At 40.2% G+C, this 21,018-nt stretch overlaps 1 protein-coding gene across 3 annotated transcripts in view; it reads left to right on the top strand.

The window, feature by feature from the left end:
- The window catches only part of LOC124143983 (tetraspanin-4-like), a 52,016-nt gene extending 33,337 nt beyond the window's left edge, over positions 1-18,679 (top strand). For all 3 annotated transcript variants that reach the window (XM_046513187.2, XM_046513190.2, XM_046513188.2), the window contains exons 3-8: positions 6,619-6,810; positions 9,227-9,301; positions 10,996-11,112; positions 14,225-14,365; positions 15,250-15,333; positions 17,319-18,679. In XM_046513187.2, coding sequence (XP_046369143.1) covers positions 6,619-6,810; positions 9,227-9,301; positions 10,996-11,112; positions 14,225-14,365; positions 15,250-15,333; positions 17,319-17,384 — 675 coding nt within the window. In that variant the 3' untranslated portion in view covers positions 17,385-18,679. The remainder of the gene's footprint in view (positions 1-6,618; positions 6,811-9,226; positions 9,302-10,995; positions 11,113-14,224; positions 14,366-15,249; positions 15,334-17,318) is intronic.
- The last annotated feature ends 2,339 nt before the right edge of the window (positions 18,680-21,018 follow it).

The raw sequence follows: 21,018 nt of genomic DNA, 5'->3' as shown, positions 1-21,018 counted from the left end.
TGCTCATCATCTGCAATAACTTTCTAAGAAGCTGCAGCAGTAGGCTTGAAGAAATATGAAATAGTGGGGCCTTACCTTTTTAGACTGTTCCATTTTGACAAATAGCGACCATCTGCTTGGGTTTTCACAACAGTCAACATGAATAACCACTTCCGTTTGACCTACGAAGACCGCGTAATACTTTTTATATTCAGTCAAACTACGGAAAGACCCAATCACATTCAAACACAAGGCAAACATAATGTTTGATCATTCCTTCATAAATGGAAGGGGTTAAAGCGTTCGCTCGTCACGCCGAAGACCCGGGTTCGATTCCCAACATGGGTATAATGTGTGAAGCCCATTTCTTGTGTCCCCTGCCGTGATATTGCTGGAATATATCTAAAAGCAGCATAAAGCCATACTCACTCACTCACTCATAAGAGGAGACTGAATGGATCCGGTGGTCAGGCTTGGTGGCAGTGTGACAACATGTCATTATATCCCGATAATGTGGATTGTTGCTCATAATATCAATCACTGGTTTGTCTGGTCCAAACTTGATTATTAACAGGCTGGCATCATTTGGCTGGGGTATTGATGAGTGTGCCATCAAACAACGAACAATCAATGATATTGGTCAGAAATATCTTTGGGTAAACCTGATATTTTCATGACATCCAAAGTGCCATGAGGCGTGTTGCTGGGGTGTTGGTGAGACGTAGAATGGTGCTATTGTTATCAGTGTGGAAGGAAGTTGTTCAGGGTTCTCCAACATTTCCTGTGGTTTCAACAAGGAAAAGCCCTCTCAACTCAATTCCTGAGTGTCAAGTATGCTAGAGTATTTTTATCATGTGACAATGTCGACAGGAGAAAAAGTCTCTGTAGTCTTCACACAGAATCCCTAGTCAAGGATTTTTTTAACAGTGTAATTTGTTCGAGAGTGGAGTGAGTGAGTTAAAATTTGACGTTGCATCGGCATTATTTCAGCCATATAGCGACAATTTGTTCGAGAAAAAGGTGGAACAATGATATTTGGCCTCAGGGTTCACAGCACATGCTGAAACCCATGACCAAAGGATCCTGGTGTGCATAAGGGATGCAACTCTGCACAGCAAATCATAGACCTTTGGTGACTGGGCCATTTTGTATTTCAGTCCCCCCCCTCTCCACTCTTCCACATTGTTTGTTGCCTCCATTCAGAGAAAACAATTTTTGTCTTGAAGCAGTGGCAGAAAAATTGTGTGCCTAACAAAAAATCCAAACCTTGCCCCCTCCTCAGAAAAGGTATGTTTTGTGGCGCAAACCTTCAGACACATTTTGTCTAAGGCACACACATATACATTTTCACATGAAGGTCAGTTCTATATATACCTCAAGGGGGCACGGGTGGCCCAGTCGTCTAAGGCGCCGCGATTCGCTGTGCAGAGTTGTGTCCCTTGGGCACGCCAGAAACCTATGATTGTGGGTTCGAAATCCCGGTTCACCCTGATTATGTTTCTAGGTTTGTCAGCACCACACCCGTGCTCGTGGGTTTCACTGAAGTGGTAAACATCTGAGACCTGCATCACTTCGGGCTTTCCTCCCACATTAAGCTGACACGCCGCAATATAATAGGATTATGGCGCGTCTAAGGGACGCAGTTTGTCAGCACCATACCCGTGCTCGTGGGTTTCACCGAAGTGGTAAACGTCTGAGACCTGACACGCCGTGATATAACTGGAATACTGTTAAAAGCGACGTAAACCCAACTCACTCACTCACTATATATGCCTCAGGGATATTAGAAAGTTTAGACTTTGAATAAACACATATAGTCAGATTGGCACAATGAACTGTTTTCAGTAGATATTTACTATTGTCTCTTTTATTTCCATGTTTGGAAATGTGGTTCCGTATTATTACTATGAGGGTAATATCATTTGTAAAGCCTGAGATCTGTCAATAACTGCCCGACAAGGAATATATTTTCCTTTTGTAATTTTGATTCAATGTTGCTCAATTGTACATGTGAAGAAAATGATTGGTTTTAATAAAGTCAAAGGCACGACTCAACGTTTTGACATACTAAAAGTTGATACTGTGTCTTGGGCGGTCGGGTAGCCAGGTGGTTAAAGCGTTCGCTCGTCACGCCGAAGACCCGACATGGGTACAATGTGTGTAGCCCATTTCTGGTGTCCCCCGCCGTGATATTGCTGGAATATTGCTAAAAGCGGGGTAAAACCAAACTCACTCACTCACTCACTGATACTGTGTCTTATATTCATTTTTATTAGATTGAAAGTTTGACTTATAATTTGGGTATGATATTTAATTCCATTCGTCTTTTTACCCAATTTGTTCATTAAATACCAAGTGTTGCCTTTTGATCATGAGATTGAGACAAGTACATGGTTTCAAAGTCAACTATAATTGCATAAGAACATCCACAAGCTGTTGTTCAGTATCAAGCATTAATTATTTAGGGTCAACATTGACAACTGTCAAGGATTAACTTGGGCTGTGAGCTTGATTAATTGAAATTAAGATGTAACGGAGATTAAAGGACTATTACACAGTATTAGGTATCCAGGACCTTGGTCTGTTTGTCAACATGCTTGTCGTTACACCCTGCCTGTCAGTCAACATGTTGAACGGAGCACAATTGGGCAGCGGCCATATTTGATGTCCACAGGCATGAACTGTGAAAGTAGATTTGGGTCAACTTTGTCCGATTGACCACATCGAGCATGGTGGGTCAATGTTTTGTATTGGCCATCCCCCTCAAAGGATGTGGTGTGGATATTAAACCAGGGTCAGCGGTAAATTTTTTGCGAAGGTCACATGGCTTGGTTCGCAGGGTCTGAAGGGCAAATATTGTCAGTAGATTAAGGAATGTAAAGTCGGGTTAGAACCTGTTTGTTCTACATTGCATTGTCCAAAAGTTTCTTTGTTCTTTGAGATGTGTAGTGGTTTTCTCTGGAACAACATCAGATGCTGTGTTGTCGCCTTGTTGCTGCCATTTTGAGGGTTTGATGATGACCTTGACATTAATGCTTATGAAATATATGTCATTCCCAAGTATGCTTCATCTCACAGTGGGATTTTGATGCAAAGTGAGATGGTATATCCCCTTGCAAAATATTAGAAAATTGAGATATGATACACTGGACAACAAAGGATGGAGGTCCATAATCTACCTGTTACATATTGGCATCCGTCAGATGGCTGATATTTTGATACAAGCATTGTAGAAATACATCTGCTCACATTCATGTATCGGGGGTGGGAGTGGGGGGTGGGGGTGGGGGGAGAAATGGCCCAGTCACCAAAGGTCTATGGGTCTATGATTTGCTGTGCAGAGTTGCGTCCATTATGCACACCACAAACCTTCGATCACGGGTTCGAATCCCAGTTCACCCCATGTATGTTTCTTGGTAAACGCCTGACACCAACGCCACTTGGGGCTTTTCTCCCACATCAAGCTGACATGTATGATATAACTGGAATACTGTTCAAAGTCACCTGTGAAGATCCGGGGTAGATTAGGTTTTCAGCAACCCATGCTTGCCGTAAAAGGCGACTATGCTTGTTGTCATGGTCGTAAGAGGCAACTGACCGGATCAGGTGGTCAGACTCGCTGACTTGGTTGATGCATGTCATCTTATCCCAATTGTGTGGATCGATGATCATGTTGTCAATCACTGGATTGTCTGGTCCAGACTTGATTATTTACAGACCGCCTTCATATAGCTGGAATATTGCTGAATGCGGCATTAAACAACAAACAAACAAACAACTGTTCAAAGTGGCATTAAACCCACTCACTCACTCATGAATAGATCAAATTTAAGACCATGGAGTTCAATGCACTTCAAAGTTAGCGCGTAATGTACTTTGGTAATGATCTGAATGTTGGGTCCTTGCTACTTGAACATCTTAAAGGGCACGTTCAGTATTCTAGTCAGGAGGATCAATCATGTATGTGTCTCAAGCGTCTCATGAGGAAATATTTTTAAAAAATATGTGAAATATATTGATAACTGAAGTACCAATTGCAGTTGGCTCTCCCGTCGTTGGCTGATTCAAGTTGGCTTATTCTGGAGATTTGCCCATTGTCCGTTTGTCCGTTTGTCCATAAACATTCACATGTGTCCTCTGAAACCATAAGGCCATTGAAACAAACTGTACAAGGATTATTCCAGATATAGATTATCTAAAAGATGCTCAAAACTTCAATAACTTACGTTTGCATTTTGTTCTTTATTTTACCCTTTTCTTCAGGCTCAGTCAAGTGAAGAATTCCTTCGGTTTTGTACACATGATTATTGAATTTTATGACTGTTTGTACGTTAATTATTGTCATATGCATGGCTTGTGTGCTGAAACATTATAGTTGTAACATCAGTTAATGGTATCACAGAGCTCCAGATAACGTTTTGAGCAATTGAGTTTTCTCTACATGTTCTAGGGTTTCTATTTTAATTGGGTTACTTCATTTTTTATTGGGTAACCAATATTTTTTTACTCATATATTCATCACTCAATTGGGTTTTTCCCAAAATGAGTAAGTATTTTAAGATTTTTAAAAAATGAAATAATGTTAGTGTTTTAGAAAAAGAACTCTTTCAATTGTAATTTCAGTATATCAAGTAGGCCTGTAGTGTTGTGTTATTTGGATTGAATTGAAACGTGCAGGTGCTAACAAGTAATTGCTAAAAACACATGTTTGAAAATGTTCCGCTTAGCAACTTCGACCACGCCAACTGCATTATTTTGAGGTGATTCATCTGATTCATTTACTTAATGATGATATAAAATAAACTGTCAAAACAAAAGTCATTTCGTTGTGTCTAGTAATACTGGACTTTGAATGCAGTACTGCAGTACTAGTTCCATCGTAAGCCCAGAGTTTGGTTAATTTCAAATCGTTTCATTTATGCGACACAAACTGCACCTCATGAAAATTGTTTTACCTTATTTTCAAAAATGAGCCATGGAAAATTTGTTTTCCATTCGTCGTTTACAAACGCCAGTGTGTCTTTTTGTCTTTCCATGCACATTGTCAATAACTTCAATAATAGCATCTACCAAGCAGTCAGGGATGGGATGCATGGAAATAAGTTCATCTGAAATAAATTGCACATTTTCATCCATTTGCTCTCCTACAAGCAAACAACATATTTTTCTGTGTTGTTTGCTGCACCGATTTTCTTTCCCAGTGAATGGAAGCTGCCATTTTCCCCCAACATGGAAGTTACTTGTCTGAAATTCATTTCAAGCTCGTGAACGACATATTTGCAATCATCAAAATGAGAGGAAGCGCTATTGTGTAGTATCCTCCGCAGAGTGTATAACAGTGCTAAATATAGACTTATCTCGGAAAGAAAATTAGCTCGTAGTTGTGTTTCATAATTTAGCTCTGTTGTACGCATGCTGAAAAAGTATCATTGGGTATTTACCCGTGCTATTTTTAAACATTTGGGTTTTCCATTTAAATCATATGTTTTTTGTATGCAAGTTCATTGAAAGAAATTGGGTTAAGAATATATTTTTAAGTACTTTACTTAAATACGCAACTTATCTGTCACTGGTATTGTCTTGCAATCTGTGGCTTTCATGATCAAAATTCATTCCCTGTAGTTCATTCCGAAATTATTTTATCATTTAGATCCACTAAAGCAGTATGATTTCGTCCAAGTTACTTATGAAAATACCTTCCTGATCATGTTATTTGGTAAATTCCATCTTTTTAATTTACTGTCACTTCCTATATTTGGTGTTTAATATAATTCTTCTCACTTGAACTTTTGGTGCTTTCTGCAACATGTATTTCTGGAAGTGACATCTCTTTGAAATTGTAATTTCATTCCAAATCAGTTACTAAACAGACTCAACATAAGTTGACTATAGACTAGATCAATGTTTTACCTCTGTTCCATGTCTGACTCCAGCTGCTTGTAGTGTGAGTGAGTGAGTGAGTGAGATTGGTTTTACACCGCTTTTAGCAATATTCCAGCAATATCACGGCAGGGGACACCAGAAATGGGCTTCAGGCATTGTACCCATGTCGGGATTCGAACCCGGGTCTTCGGCGTGACGAGCGAACGCCTTAACCACTGGGCTACCCGACCGCCCCTGCTTGTAGTGTGAGAATGTAGGCATTCTTATCCATGTTTGACCTCTGATCTATGTTTGATGCCAGCTGTTTGAAGTGTGAGAATGTAGGTGTTCCTATCCATGTTTGACCTGTGTTCCATGTTTGACTCCAGCTGCTTGTAGTGTGAGAATGTAGACGTTCCTATCCATGTTTGACCTGTGTTCCATGTTTGACTCCAGCTGCTTGTAGTATGAGAATGTAGACGTTTGCCATCCATGTATGACCTCTGATCCATGTTTGACTCCAGCTGCTTGTAGTATGAGAATGTAGACGTTTGCCATCCATGTTTGACCTCTGTCTCCATGTTTGACTTCAGCTGCTTGTAGTATGAGAATGTAGACGTTTGCCATCCATGTATGACCTGTTCCATGTTTGACCTGTTCCCTGTTTGACTCCAGCTGCTTGTAGTGTGAGAATGTAGACGTTTGTCATCCGTGTTTGACCCGTGTTCTATGTTTGACCTGTTCCATGTTTGACCCGTGTTCTATGTTTGCTTCCAGCTGATGGGCTGCGGTGTGCTTGCCCTGGGAATATGGCTGCAGTTCAACCGTGGTCCGTTTGTGTCCATGCTGCCCGCGTACAGTTTCCTGAGTGCATCTGCACTGTGTATCACAGCCGGCGCCATCATCCTCATCGTCGGCTTCCTTGGGTGCTGCGGAGCCTTCCTTGAAAACCAGTGCATGCTGATCGGGGTGAGTGTTTCATGGAGTGGGTCAAGTGTTGGGAGGAATCATACAGATGCTTTGCAGTTAGTATTTGATGTAATAAGCGACCACAGTGACATTTGCTAATATATTGGCTAGTGAACCGTCCCAATTAGCAGCCTTTCCGATTGATCACTGTACACAAGCCTTATTTATTTGCATATAATACATACTCATGTGTTATATGCACCCTTAATTCTGGGCCATTAGATTCTGCAAAAATATATCTGTCGTACATAAACATTTCAGGCTGTCAGCATAAACCACAAAATTTATCTTTTAACTCTGTTTTTTTCTACTAAAATAATATTCAAATAAGAGCCCCCTGTTTCTAATTTTGAGAGCGCCCTTGGCGCTTATTACGTGGAATAAACGGTATGTTCTCTTTAAAAGTATATTAATTGTAACATATTAGTCATGGCCCAGTAGTCTAACATATAGCACTGCAATTTGCTGTCCAGAGTTACCTCCCTGAAGTGTGCCAGGTTCCTATGATCAAGGCCATATTTAAATGTCAATTTTTTTTATGTTACTCAGTTATTTCTGCAAGTACATTATGAAATTTGATGTGCAGCAAGTATGTTTTTTTGACAGTGTGATTTTTTATGCAGTTACCTTCTTTGACTTTAACACCCCTGTATTTTTAGTATAACTACACTTTTGAAACTAATTGTTTACAGTATAGTGGTAAAGCTATAAAAATCACAGAAGGTGCATAATTTTGAGAAAAAAATTAATTTAGACCCTACTGTGCACTAGCCTGCAAAGTTGTTTTATCAAATTATCTGCATACACTGGGGAGATATGGCAAAACGTAGGTTTTTGCGTACGGAAAAAAAACTTAACATCCAAAATAAATGGTTCTAGAAGCTTTGTGAGAGGCTGTCAGGAGGATGGCCCAGACAAAACTTCATCATCTTGCACCTTTTGATACGGAGGTACCGGTAAAAATAAAACAAGTTAAAGCAGGCGCCAACCGTCCACAAACGGTAAACCTGTGTTTTTGCCAATTTTACTTGTGTCTGTTATCCCTTGGCTGGTCAAAGCCCAAACAGGCATTGCTTCGGACTTTTAGGGGCAAGGGACCATGATATTTCAAAGGGTTTTGTTTGTTTGTGATGGACTACTTTAAAGGTGACCTTTGCACTGTGAAGAGCTTTTCCCTTTTGGCATGCTCTTAAAATGTTTTCTCCTGGTACTGCGTGATGAAGCTGAAATTTGGCATGTAGCTTCCTTCAGATGAAGACATCAGGGCCCACTTGCACAAAATGATCTTAGCGCTAAGACCATCGTAAGCCTATGTTAAAGTATGGGAGTTAAGATATGTATCATGTTAGTGCTAAGATCGCTTTGTGCAAGTGGGCCCTGATCTTGTTCAAAACAAAGGGAATCTTTTGTAAGTCTTTTTTTCTCTTAATGTTTGAAAAATCACATTTTACATGCACAAAAGTTAAATCTTGTTCTTTAGAATCATTGGGTACAGGGCTTAAACTTTGTGAGTGTAATGACCGGAATAAGATCATTGTCCCACCCGAAGTTGCAAAAATCTTTTGTAATTTTGTTTTTTCTCTTAATGTTTTAAAATCACATTTTACAAAAAGTTCGAAAATGTTGTTCTTTGCATCAGTTGGTCTCCAGCAACCTAGTCATAAGAGGCGACTAACAGGATTGGATGGTCAGGCTCACTGACTTGATTGCAGGTCATTGTACCCTGTCTTGAATCGTTGCTCACAATATCAATCACTGAATTGTCTGGTAAAGACTCAGTCATTTGTTGGGCATTGTCACAAACATGGAATATTGCTGTGTGCAGCGGTAAACAACAAACTAACAAAATACAATGTTTCAGTGTTTTATGATGCTGCTTGTATTGTTTCAATTTCTTTTGAGGGGGCAAGGGTGGCCCAGTTATGTTTCTAGGTTTGTCAGCACCATACCCGTGCTCGTGGGTTTCACCAAAGTGGTAAACGTCTTAGACCTGCATCACTTCGGGCTTTCCTCCAACATTAAGCTGACACACCGTGATATAGCTGGAATAATGTTAAAAGCGGCGTTAAACCCAACTCACTCACTCACTCACTCAATTTCTTGTGATGGTGCTATAACTAAGCAGTGATTGGTTTTGGTTTGTTGTTTAACACTGCACTCAGCAATATTCCCGCTATATGATGGCGGTCTGTAAAATAATCGAGTCTGGACCAGAAAATCCAGTGATTGACAGCATGAGCCTCGAGCCACGCAATTGGGATACGATGCCATGCATCAACCAAGTCAGCGATCATGACCACCCGATCCTGTTAGTTGTCTCTTATGACAAGCATAGTGCCCTTTCACAACAAGCATGGGTTTGCTGAAGACCTATTCTATCCCGGATCTTCACAGATCTCCTATCATCCTGTTTCAGTACTTTGTTATGGTGCTGCTCATCTTTGCTCTGGAGATCACAGCTGGAACCCTGGGATTTGTCAAGAAGGCAGAGGTAACTACTCACTGGGTTATCTCCCTTAGATCAGCATGGCAGCAAAGTATTTTAGAGACTTGTGTTGGGCATGAGAGGAAACGACCAAGCAACAACGTGAATGCTGAAATATTTCTTTCTTTCTTTTTAAACCAATGTTGTTTAAACATTTTAGATGCTAAGAGTTCTCTGAATGAATGTTGGTCGTGGTTGGAATAGGTTGGACCCCTCAGATCCGATGTTTTTTTATTGAAATGATCAGGCATGCCAGAGGTACTGAGGTCTTTCTGGTAAAATAATTGATAAAAAGCAACGACATTAGTGATTTAAAGATACCATGATTCGAGGCCCACGGTACAATACATCAATTTACAACCCCTGTTTCGCAATACATTACAAGTTTGTGGGTGTAAAACCTTGTAAATAATATCAGATTCAGAATGCTTAGCAAAACTGTTCAACAACCAGCTTATACCGATTTTCTGGCATTTCCCGGTTGGCTTTCGATAGCTCAGCATTCGCAGTGCCCTCTACTTAATAGTTGTTAGTTGTTGAACAGTAAATCCTTGGCGATGTCCTCTCAACAGTTTTGGAATATAAAAAAATCAAGGAGTTTGAAAGTGTTTATCATGTCATAAGTCTTGATTGTGATTCACCTGCAAAAAGAAAGAATATCAACTTATAAAATAGAAGTACAGTGTTCCCTTGCTATTGCGCTCTTCAATATAGCGCCAACTCCGTTATAGTGCATGGTAAAGCATGGCTCCCAAAATTGACTTACATTTTTAATAAACTCAACACGACTTTTTCCCCATCTCAAAGAACAGAATCAGCTGGTCACCGCGATCACGTAACACCATCTATAACGCCCATCAAATATTTGGACCCCAACGGTAGCATTTTAGCGAGGGATCACTTTACTGTTTTGGGATACATAATCATATCACACCCATAGTATTGGGATACTTATCATATCACACCCATAGTATTGGGATACATATCATATCACACCCATAGTATTGGGATACATATCATATCACACCCATAGTATTGGGATAAATATCATATCACACCCATAGTATTTGGATACATTTCATATCACACCCATAGTATTGGGATACATATCATATCACACCCATAGTATTGGGATACCTATCATATCACACCCATAGTATTGGGATACATTTCATATCACACCCATAGTATTGGGATACTTATCATATCACACCCATAGTATTGGGATACATATCATATCACACCCATAGTATTGGGATACATATCATATCACACCAATAGTATTGGGATACATTTCATATCACATCCATAGTATTGGGATACATATCATATCACACCCATAGTATTAGAATACATTTCATATCACACCCATAGTATTGAGATACATATCATATCACACCCATAGTATTGGGATACCTATCATATCACACCCATAGTATTGGGATACATATCATATCACACCCATAGTATTGGGATACATAATCATATCACACCCATAGTACTGGGAAACATATCATATCACACCCATAGTATTGGGATACATAATCATATCACACCCATAGTATTGAGATACATATCATATCACACCCATAGTATTGGGAGACATATACCATTCATATCATATCATATCATATCATATCATATCATATCATATATCATATCATACACCTAACATACCATGTTTGTATTTGATATCACAGGTGCAGATGATGATTAAGAAGGAGTTATTGGCCAGCATCCGGCATGACTACACCCCCGTCATGCAGAACCCCAACACAGAAGGCTGGATGGAGGTCATCGACTCACTACAGACTGATGTACGTATGTTACTAGCACCATGTTGAGTCAGCATATGGGCCTACTGTCATCAGTCACTGGGTTGTCTGATCCGAGTTGATTGTCCTCAGGCAGACATGATCTGAGTGGAATCGGATTATGGAGTTTAACAGCATTCACTCAGTCACTCTCTCTTTCCATAGCTATATTTATTTTATTTTAAATATGAATTACACAGGTGGAAACAAAGTGTTTTTGTAATTAGAACATGTTCTGTTCTGAAATTTAAATTTAATTTTTCAAAATGTACATACCAGGTAGTTGTACAGGTAACAGTGGTAAATGAATATGGGATTATCATTATGATGCTGAAATGTTGGTTTATTTTCTATTCTTTTTGTTACTACATGTATTATCAGCATGTCTGTCCGTCAGCTGTCTGTTTAGCAGAACTCCTAAACTGTTGAATATTTGTTCTTGAAACTTTCAATGTAGATCAGTCTTGTGGTGAACTGGTGCCTTTTGTTTTTTGGGGGATTTTTTATCATTATATATTTTTTATAATGAAGACAAGTTGGACTTTACCCTGAAATTGAGGCTAGTGCCTTGAATATTTCTTGGTTAAACTTGCTATGCAGATCAATCTAGTGGTGAACTGGTGCCTTTTGATGATTTGGGATAGTAAAAAATACTGAACAGCATTTTTTCTTCACCATGTTCACTGAACTGAAGGTATCCAAAGGCAGTGAACCAAAAGTATGAGTAGCCAAACTCCATTTCCAAATGGCACCAGACCGGGGGATATGTCATCTCTTCATTACTCTTGTCATTGCACACAAGGAGAAATGTTACAATTAGATGGAGACTGTTTTTACTGCCAGTTTTTATCTTGAAAGCTGTTATTAATTACAACACTGTGATACACATCGTATCGCCCTTCCTGTGACACTCGGGGGCACGGGTGGCCCAGTCGTCTAAGGCGCCGCAGTCTGCTGTGCAGAATTGCGTCCCTTGGGCACGCCAGAAACCTATGATTGTGGGTTCGAATCCCGGTTTGCCCCAATTATGTTTCTAGGTCTGTCAGCACCATACCCGTGCTCGTGGGTTTCACCGAAGTGGTAAACGTCTTAGACCTGCATCACTTCGGGCTTTCCTCCCACATTAAGCTGACACGCCGTGATATAACTGGAATAATGTTAAAAGCGGCATTAAACCCAACTCACTCACTCATTCCTGTGAAGCTCACACCATAGAAACACCAGTGGTAGATGCAGATGCGGGGCAGAGACTATTGTGAGACAATTTACTTGTCAGCCTTTGTCAGTCTCCTTTTCTATTTTCTTCACACAGTGTTCACCTTGGCTTAAAAAAATAAAATAATTGGTTCTCAGGCAAAGACTTTTGAAAATATAGTGTGGGAGGGTGGTGGTTCTTTTGCATGTTCGAACTAGTATGTAACCAAATAAACAGTTGTGTACCATCAACCTGGGGAAGGGCCTCCCTACATGAACAAGCATACAAACTTGTATTGCTGCCATGACTATAACACAAGAGTGAGTGAGTGAGTTGGGTTTAACGCCGCTTTTTACAGTATTCCAGTTATATCACGGCTTGTCAGCTTAATGTGGGAGGAAAGCCTGAAGTGATGCAGGTCTCAGACGTTTACCCCTTCTGTGAAACCCACGAGCACGGGAATGGTGCTGACAAACCTAGAAACATAATTGGGGCAAACCGGGATTCGATCCCACAATCATAGGTTTCTGGCATGCCCAAGGGACGCAACTCTGCACAGCGAATCGCGGGTCCTTAGACGACTGGGCCACCCGTGCCTCCTATAACACAAGATGCGCAGTAGAGCAGTACGCATGTAAAGGGAGGTAACTATATAGGAGTGTGCTGTATTGGAGTGCACTGTTTTTAAGTATTAGGAAATTGTTTGTTTTTTAATGGAAATAAAAACAAAACATGCGGCAGACTTTATGATGATGCGGGCGGTGCCTGAGAACCAAGACTATTTGTTTTAGCCTTAGGTAGGTAGTGGTTACCCACACTGTTTGAAATTCCTGGCTCCAAGTCTGTCTGTCTGTTGTTGTTGTTGTTGTTGTTGTTGTTTCCACATGACTGTCTCTTCACTTGTGTGTCATACAGACCCCATCTTCCAGAGGCAAGGGAGGCAACTGACTTTAAAAGTCCAGTTTCCACCTTTGCCAAACTAGGCTGGTATTTCGTGGCTTGATCGTGGCAGTGGCAATTATGAATTATGTCCCTTCTATTGACCAATCAGATTCCACCTCTCCTTTCACTTGCATTTGCTTCAAACAAAATGGTGGCACCCAGTCCAGATGACCTGATCGATAATCAAGATCTTTATTGTAATAAAATGGGTCTTACCTCAAAGTACAACAAATGACTCAAGCACATTGATCAAAAACATGAAAACATTTAGAAAACATCTGTTGCTGCCCAGTAGACAGTACAAATGCTCTGCATATCCTGCAACTGCAAATCTGCACGACAGTCGCCATATTGTTTATGAACCAGATGTCGATTTCGTTCAGCGATTTTGATTGGACTATGCATTGGACTCATTAGTCCAGCTAAATATAGCTCCATAATTCCAGCCTTGTTCGGCAAGGGATGAAAACTGGACTTAATTCCCTTGTCTTGGAAAGATGTACAGACCCCGAAAGCAGTATATCCAATTAAGCTCAAGCAGGTCTATATTGTTGGACAAGTCTAGATTACTGCAGTATCTGAAAATGAAGAAAGTGTCTGGGGTTATTTTTGTTATATTCTCTAACTGTAATTTAACAACTGTTTCTTTTCTGTAAAATACATCTTCCCGATTACAAACATGAAAAGATTTGCAAAATATCTGCTGACAACGAGTTGGCGGTGCACATGCTTTGCAAATCCTGCAATCGACCGAAATCTGCATGACAGTTTACGAACCGGATTTCGATTTCAGTTCGCGATTTTGATTGGACTGTGCATAGACTCGTTAGTCCAGCCAAAATGTAACTCCATAATACCAACCTAGTTCGGCAAGGGTGGAAACTGGACTTTTATAGTCAGTTAACTCACTTGCCTCAGGAAGATGGTAAGATATGTTAATTTCAGAGACTAATGTTAGCCTATCTCTTCCCCTTACAGCTGCAGTGTTGTGGTGTGGACAACTTCACGGACTGGTACCGCATCAAGGCGTGGCCCGATGCCATGCGCGTCCCCGACTCATGCTGTCTACACCCGGTTGAGTTCTGCGGGAAACTTGACAAGTCATTCTGGTTTGAGAGGGTAGGCTACACATTGATTAAAATGACCACAAGACATTTAGAGAATGTACCTACGGATTATGTCTGGGTCTGTGATCCGGGGTGGAATAGGTCTTCAGCAACCCATGCTTGCCGTAAAAGGCGACTATGCTTGTCGTTAGAGTCGACTAACGGGATCAGGTGGTCAGGCTTGCTGACTTGGTTGATGCATGTCATTGTATCCCAATTGCGTGGATTGATGCTCATGATGTCAATCACTGGATTGTCTGGTCCAGACATGATTATTTACAGACCGCTGTCATATAGCTGGAGTTCGGCATTTAACAACAAAACATTAAATAGAATACCTAATCTTTCACTGATGGCTAGGCAGTATATATATCCCTTTTGGATTTGATAAATGTAGATACTGTTGGATGACATAGTGATTGTTGTACAGTTGTATTACACTGTGTAAAGAAACAAGAACATTGTACCACTCTTTACACAGCATATACCTAATCCACACAGTAACAAATGTTATATTTGGGATAACACTTTCTTAGCAAAGTACAGATTCTCATACTTTTTTGGGTTGAGTTCCGTCCTGGATTCGAACCCACCGCCAGAGTGAGGCACCTAATCGCAAGCACACAAAGTCAGCGATCTAACCCACTCAGCCACCAAGGCTTCCACAAAAAATGAAAGTCCGACAACTGGTAGACCACTTTCTGAATGGCATTTTGTGTCTATCCACACATTGCCCTAAACAAGGTGACTGATGGCCAGGCACCATGATGGTTAAGGCACAAAGACCGTTCAATTTGACTTGGTGGTGCAGAGTGTCATGGCATTATCTTTTGAGTTCTGTATTGCTGTCAGAGAGTTGTTTGGGTGATGATCTTACAACAATCGTTCCTGTTTTAGGGCTGTCTCGGCGAGATCGAGTACTGGTTTGTACGGAACATGTACATCTTGGGAGTCGTTGGAATTACAGTGGGTGTCATACAGGTGAGCTAAACTATCTGTGGTCAGCATTACAGTGGGTGTCATACAGGTGAGCTAAGCTGTCTGTGGTCGGGATTACAGTGGGTGTCATACAGGTGAGCTAAGCTGTCTGTGGTCAGCATTACAGTGGGTGTCATACAGGTGAGCTAAGCTGTCTGTGGTCAGCATTACAGTGGGTGTCTTACAGGTGAGCTAAGCTGTCTGTGGTCAGGATTACAGTGGGTGTCATGCAGGTGAGCTTAACTGTCTGTGGTCAGCATTACAGTGGGTGTCATACAGGTGAGCTAAGCTGTCTGTGGTCGGGATTACATTGGGTGTCATACAGGTAAGCTAAGCTGTCTGTGGTAAGGATTACAGTGGGTGTCATACAGGTAAGCTAAGCTGTCTGTGGTCAGCATTACAGTGGGTGTCATACAGGTAAGCTAAGCTGTCTATGGTCAGATTACAGTGGGTGTCATACAGGTAAGCTAAGCTGTCTGTGGTCAGCATTACAGTGGGTGTCATACAGGTAAGCTAAGCTGTCTATGGTCAGATTACAGTGGGTGTCATACAGGTGAGCTAAGCTGTCTGTGGTCAGGATTAAAGTGGGTGTCATGCAGGTGAGCTAAGCTGTCTGTGGTCAGCATTACAGTGGGTGTCATACAGGTGAGCTAAGCTGTCTGTGGTCGGGATTACAGTGGGTGTCATACAGGTGAGCTAAGCTGTCTATGGTCAGGATTACAGTGGGTGTCATACAGGTGAGCTAAGCTGTCTATGGTCAGCATTACAGTGGGTGTCATACAGGTTAGCTAAGCTGTCTGTGGTAAGGATTACAGTGGGTGTCATACAGGTAAGCTAAGCTGTCTGTGGTCAGCATTACAGTGGGTGTCATACAGGTAAGCTAAGCTGTCTATGGTCAGATTACAGTGGGTGTCATACAGGTAAGCTAAGCTGTCTGTGGTCAGCATTACAGTGGGTGTCATACAGGTAAGCTTAGCTGTCTATGGTCAGATTACAGTGGGTGTCATACAGGTGAGCTAAGCTGTCTGTGGTCAGGATTACAGTGGGTGTCATGCAGGTGAGCTAAGCTGTCTGTGGTCAGGATTACAGTGGGTGTCATACAGGTGAGCTAAGCTGTCTGTGGTCAGGATTACAGTGGGTGTCATACAGGTGAGCTAAGCTGTCTGTGGTCAGCATTACAGTGGGTGTCATGCAGGTGAGCTAAGCTGTCTGTGGTCAGGATTACAGTGGCTGTCATGCAGGTAAGCTAAGCTGTCTGTGGTCAGGATTACAGTGGGTGTCATACAGGTGAGCTAAGCTGTCTGTGGTCAGGATTACAGTGGGTGTCATACAGGTGAGCTAAGCTGTCTGTGGTCAGCATTACAGTGGGTGTCATACAGGTGAGCTAAGCTGTCTGTGGTCAGGATTACAGTGGGTGTCATACAGGTGAGCTAAGCTGTCTGTGGTCAGCATTACAGTGGGTGTCTTACAGGTGAGCTAAGCTGTCTGTGGTCAGCATTAAAGTGGGTGTCATACAGGTGAGCTAAGCTGTCTGTGGTCAGGATTACAGTGGGTGTCATACAGGTGAGCTAAGCTGTCTGTGGTCAGGATTACAGTGGGTGTCATACAGGTGAGCTAAGCTGTCTGTGGTCAGGATTACAGTGGGTGTCATACAGGTGAGCTAAGCTGTCTGTGGTCAGGATTACAGTGGGTGTCATACAGGTGAGCTAAGCTGTCTGTGGTCAGGATTACAGTGGGTGTCATACAGGTGAGCTAAGCTGTCTGTGGTCAGGATTACAGTGGGTGTCTTACAGGTGAGCTAAGCTGAGACAGTCATAAATCCATTCTGGATCAACATAGGGCTGCAATCATTTACAGTGTACGGTTTTACCTTAGAACTTACTTTATTTTTAAGTGGACAAACGTTATATATGCTGTGAAGCTGAAAGAAACATGAATTTCTTCTTTTCAAATATTCTTGAACTAACCATATTTCTTTTTTTTCGCAGATTCTTGCAATGGTTGCCTCTGTGGTTTTATTCTGCTATCTTCGAAGTAAGAAGTTCATGCTGTAACCTCAGAGACTTATGTCATAAAAAGTGCATTAACTTTGAAAAAAGACTTCCGTGTTCATCAGCGCGCCAAAGATTCCTATCCTTGGTTAGACTGGCTGTACGTCAGAGAACCAACAACCATGGACCGTCATTACCAACGATCTGTATATTGTGAGAGTTACCTCCCCTTTGTTTGTAATAACTCGTCTCATGCATACTGCAAATCAGGAAATGAATGTGTTCACAAATTAATGCAAGTGATGACCCTAGCCTAAAATAGGTCATGAACTTAATGCAAGTTTCCCTAACTTTGAAATTTAAATACTGATCAGCAACCATTAAGACTGTAGAGTGGCGATAGCAGTTGCCTTCTTTCAGATTTAATTTCTCCTTTTTAAGATAAGTCAGATCAACGGACGAAGATTGTAACGGATTCAAATGATTTTTCACAAGTTTTTGTTATTATTTAAATGTGTTATGTATTCATAACAACTGGTGTTACTGTACTGGAAATATATTCGTCCATGTGCTGTGAACAACACATGACTTTAAAATTCAGACAACAATACATCACTTTTTATTTATCCAAGCAAGGGGCACTTGCATGTTTTGCATTAGTTTCATGATTTGCAGTATATAATACAAACTTTTGAACATTATTTTGGAAGATTTGTCTTTCAGAACACCTTTTCCCACATATATATAAACACTGTTTAATCTTACAGCTTTATTTACACTAAGTGTATCATGATAACTGTAAGTGGTTTTCGCCCATTCTACAAATGGTTGCAGAAAATTTTAATTTATGATTTAGCCAAATTTACCCCATCGTGTTCTTCAGAAAATATGTTTCTGTGTACTGAATTGAACATCGTCAGAATGTTTTGAACGGTTGTGTTGTGAAAGATTGTTTAAGGATGCTCTATAGTTCCATCTGTGGATTTGCTCAAGCATAATGTTCTGCTTGGTATATTTTTTGAATGTTGCATGTTGTTATCAGCTACCCCTTGTTTGTTCATTTTGAGATATTTTAATTACCATATTCCATGTGTGAAGTGCTCCAGGAGTAAAATGTTCCAAAAGTGTTATAAGTGGATGAAACTTCTGATGAATACTGAATAAATAATTATGTTGTTTATTAGATGATTGACTGACTGACCAATGTTAAATAACTGAAATTATAAAAGAAATCACTTTTGACAATTATTTTGGGGTCTGACTGTGTTTCAAAATTTGGTAGCAGTCCAGGAGTGTGTAATATAAGGGTAACGCTATTTTCCAGGGCATTATCATTTGCAGAAGCCCAAGGTCTTCCATTAACTCCATTAAAAGACCGAGGGCTTCTGCAAATGATAATGCCCTGGAAAAGAGCGTTACCGTTATTATAGCTAAAATGGATGGAATTTGTTATCAAATAAAAAGAAACAACAATATCAGTTTTGAAACATTTCCTGCAATCAACACGAATTTCCTGACCCACTTTTACAAATATGGAAACGTCATAGAACAAACCAGATGACGTCACTATTCAACGTGACGTCACTATCCCTACCCTATGACGTCACCTAACAATGGTCGTGATAATGCCCCGTCATCAAGCAATATGAGGGCATTATCAAGTTACAGTGGCCCGCTTATTTCTGATAACATGCGGGTGGTTTAATGATAATTCTATCCATTTTAGCTATAAGAGAGGGTAAGACCTATACCATTTACCAACTAATGGCTCACGACGCTACTTTAGTCAACACGACGTTTACTCTTTACTAACTAATGGCTCCTGACACGACTATAGAGTCTGCGATCTAAACCTCCACAGTGGTTGCTAGTCTTTGTTTCCACCCACATTTCTGCAGCAAAGGCAGAGTCGACATAATCTGCTGATCTAGCGTCACCAACATACACTCTATGTCCGACCAGGTGGCTGACACTTTTGGATGTAAGTCATTAATAACGTCATTTGCAAGCTGAAATTGTATATATATTTTTTACCCTCAGCATTTAATTCTTGACCAACCAACTAAGACTAATAAAAAGCCTCATGGTCTGAAAAGATAATTACAACTGGTAGGAAAGTAACTGCTTGACAAAAATAAATTTGTTTTCAAAACATGGTTGGGAGTTTGTGGATGGGGCATTTAATACGTTGTATACGGTACATGTTTGTAGTGACATCAAAGTGATGACCTCACTGTTTCGTCTGTGAATGACATTTGCTACAATGTTTACTAAGTACTTATTGGATGTTTACTAAGTAGGCTACTTATTGGATGTTTACTAAGTACTTATTGGATGACTTGTAGTTGATTTCTTAACGTAGAATAATGAACACCTGAAATTGTCGTGTATCAAGATAACTTACCACAACTACCTCGTAATTCTTTTCAAATCTCAGTAATTCAGAAGACAACGGGCTTAATAATAAACATAATTGTTTCTTTTGTTAACCTGAATACTTCACCAGGTGGTGTCGAATTACAAATTGTTTACTCCGAGGTGCAAATAACTGGTATCTTTTATTAAAGATACTGATTGAATTTCTTATGGAAAATATTTGTACAGGAATACGTCTCGAGACACCTCATTCACTACGTGATCTTACCCTCAAATGATGGTAGTTCCAGTACTTCAACATAGAGCTAAGATTGCTTGTTAAATAGTACGCTGAACAAATATTGGTCAGTACATAGGTACAAAAATGTATATCCTTAATATTAGTTTTCAGGATTTTCATGATGACTAGTTATAGATGTCATGAAAAAAATAAGAATCGCTGTCACATACAATTCTTTTTTCTGCTTCTGTTATGACTAAGACATTCCAAGGGGTAGCACCTGCCTAGATTTACCGTCAGCATTCATGACAACCAATTGTGAGAATCAAATACATAAAATGGCATTAATGTAAATCTTACATACAATGGATCAGAAATAATTCTTTACAAATAATGATAACATAATGTGAGTTTATATTGAAAAGTTAATAATTGATGAACTTGGTTATAAATAAAATGCAAATCCTACTCTTATTTCAGAATGTAGTACGGGAAGTATTATTCGAGCTATGTTTCGAGTATAATATCACAGTGCTAGTAAATCTGAGTACCATTTGTTCTTCTAAACAATGCAAAAAAATGACTAAAAATGGAGTTGTTAGTTAGTGTTTTAGGACTAACCTCAAGGATCCATTGTATGGGGATAATTGTAAATATTGTACATAACCACCAGTGCTGATATTGTCTATATTAACCTCCATGCCTCAATCTGTTCATTTAACTGTTGTATCGTGCAGTTGTACAGAGCTGAACCATTAGCGACCTGACTGAAACCAGGAAATGTGTCTCACATGAATTACCGTATTCGATGTAATAAGCACCCAGGGCGCTCTAGAAATTAGAAATATGGGGGCTCTTATTAGAATATTATTTTGGTGAACAAAAACAGAGTTGAATGATAAATTTCGTGGTTTATGCTGACAGCCTTAAAATGTTTATATACGACAGATATATTTTTCCAGAATTTAATTGCCCATAATTAAGGGTGCATATAACACACGAGTGCGTATTATACGCGAGTAAATAAGTCTTGTGTACATTGATCAATCGGAAGGGGTGCTAATTAGGATTGTTCACTAGTCAATATATTAGCAAATATCG

The sequence above is a fragment of the Haliotis rufescens genome, unplaced genomic scaffold (genome assembly GCF_023055435.1).
Source record: "Haliotis rufescens isolate VD_foot unplaced genomic scaffold, xgHalRufe1.0.p SCAF_6, whole genome shotgun sequence".
Classification (NCBI taxonomy): domain Eukaryota; kingdom Metazoa; phylum Mollusca; class Gastropoda; order Lepetellida; family Haliotidae; genus Haliotis; species Haliotis rufescens.
The sequence above is the reverse complement of the archived record's forward strand: the minus strand, read 5'-3'. Positions and strand labels throughout refer to the sequence as shown.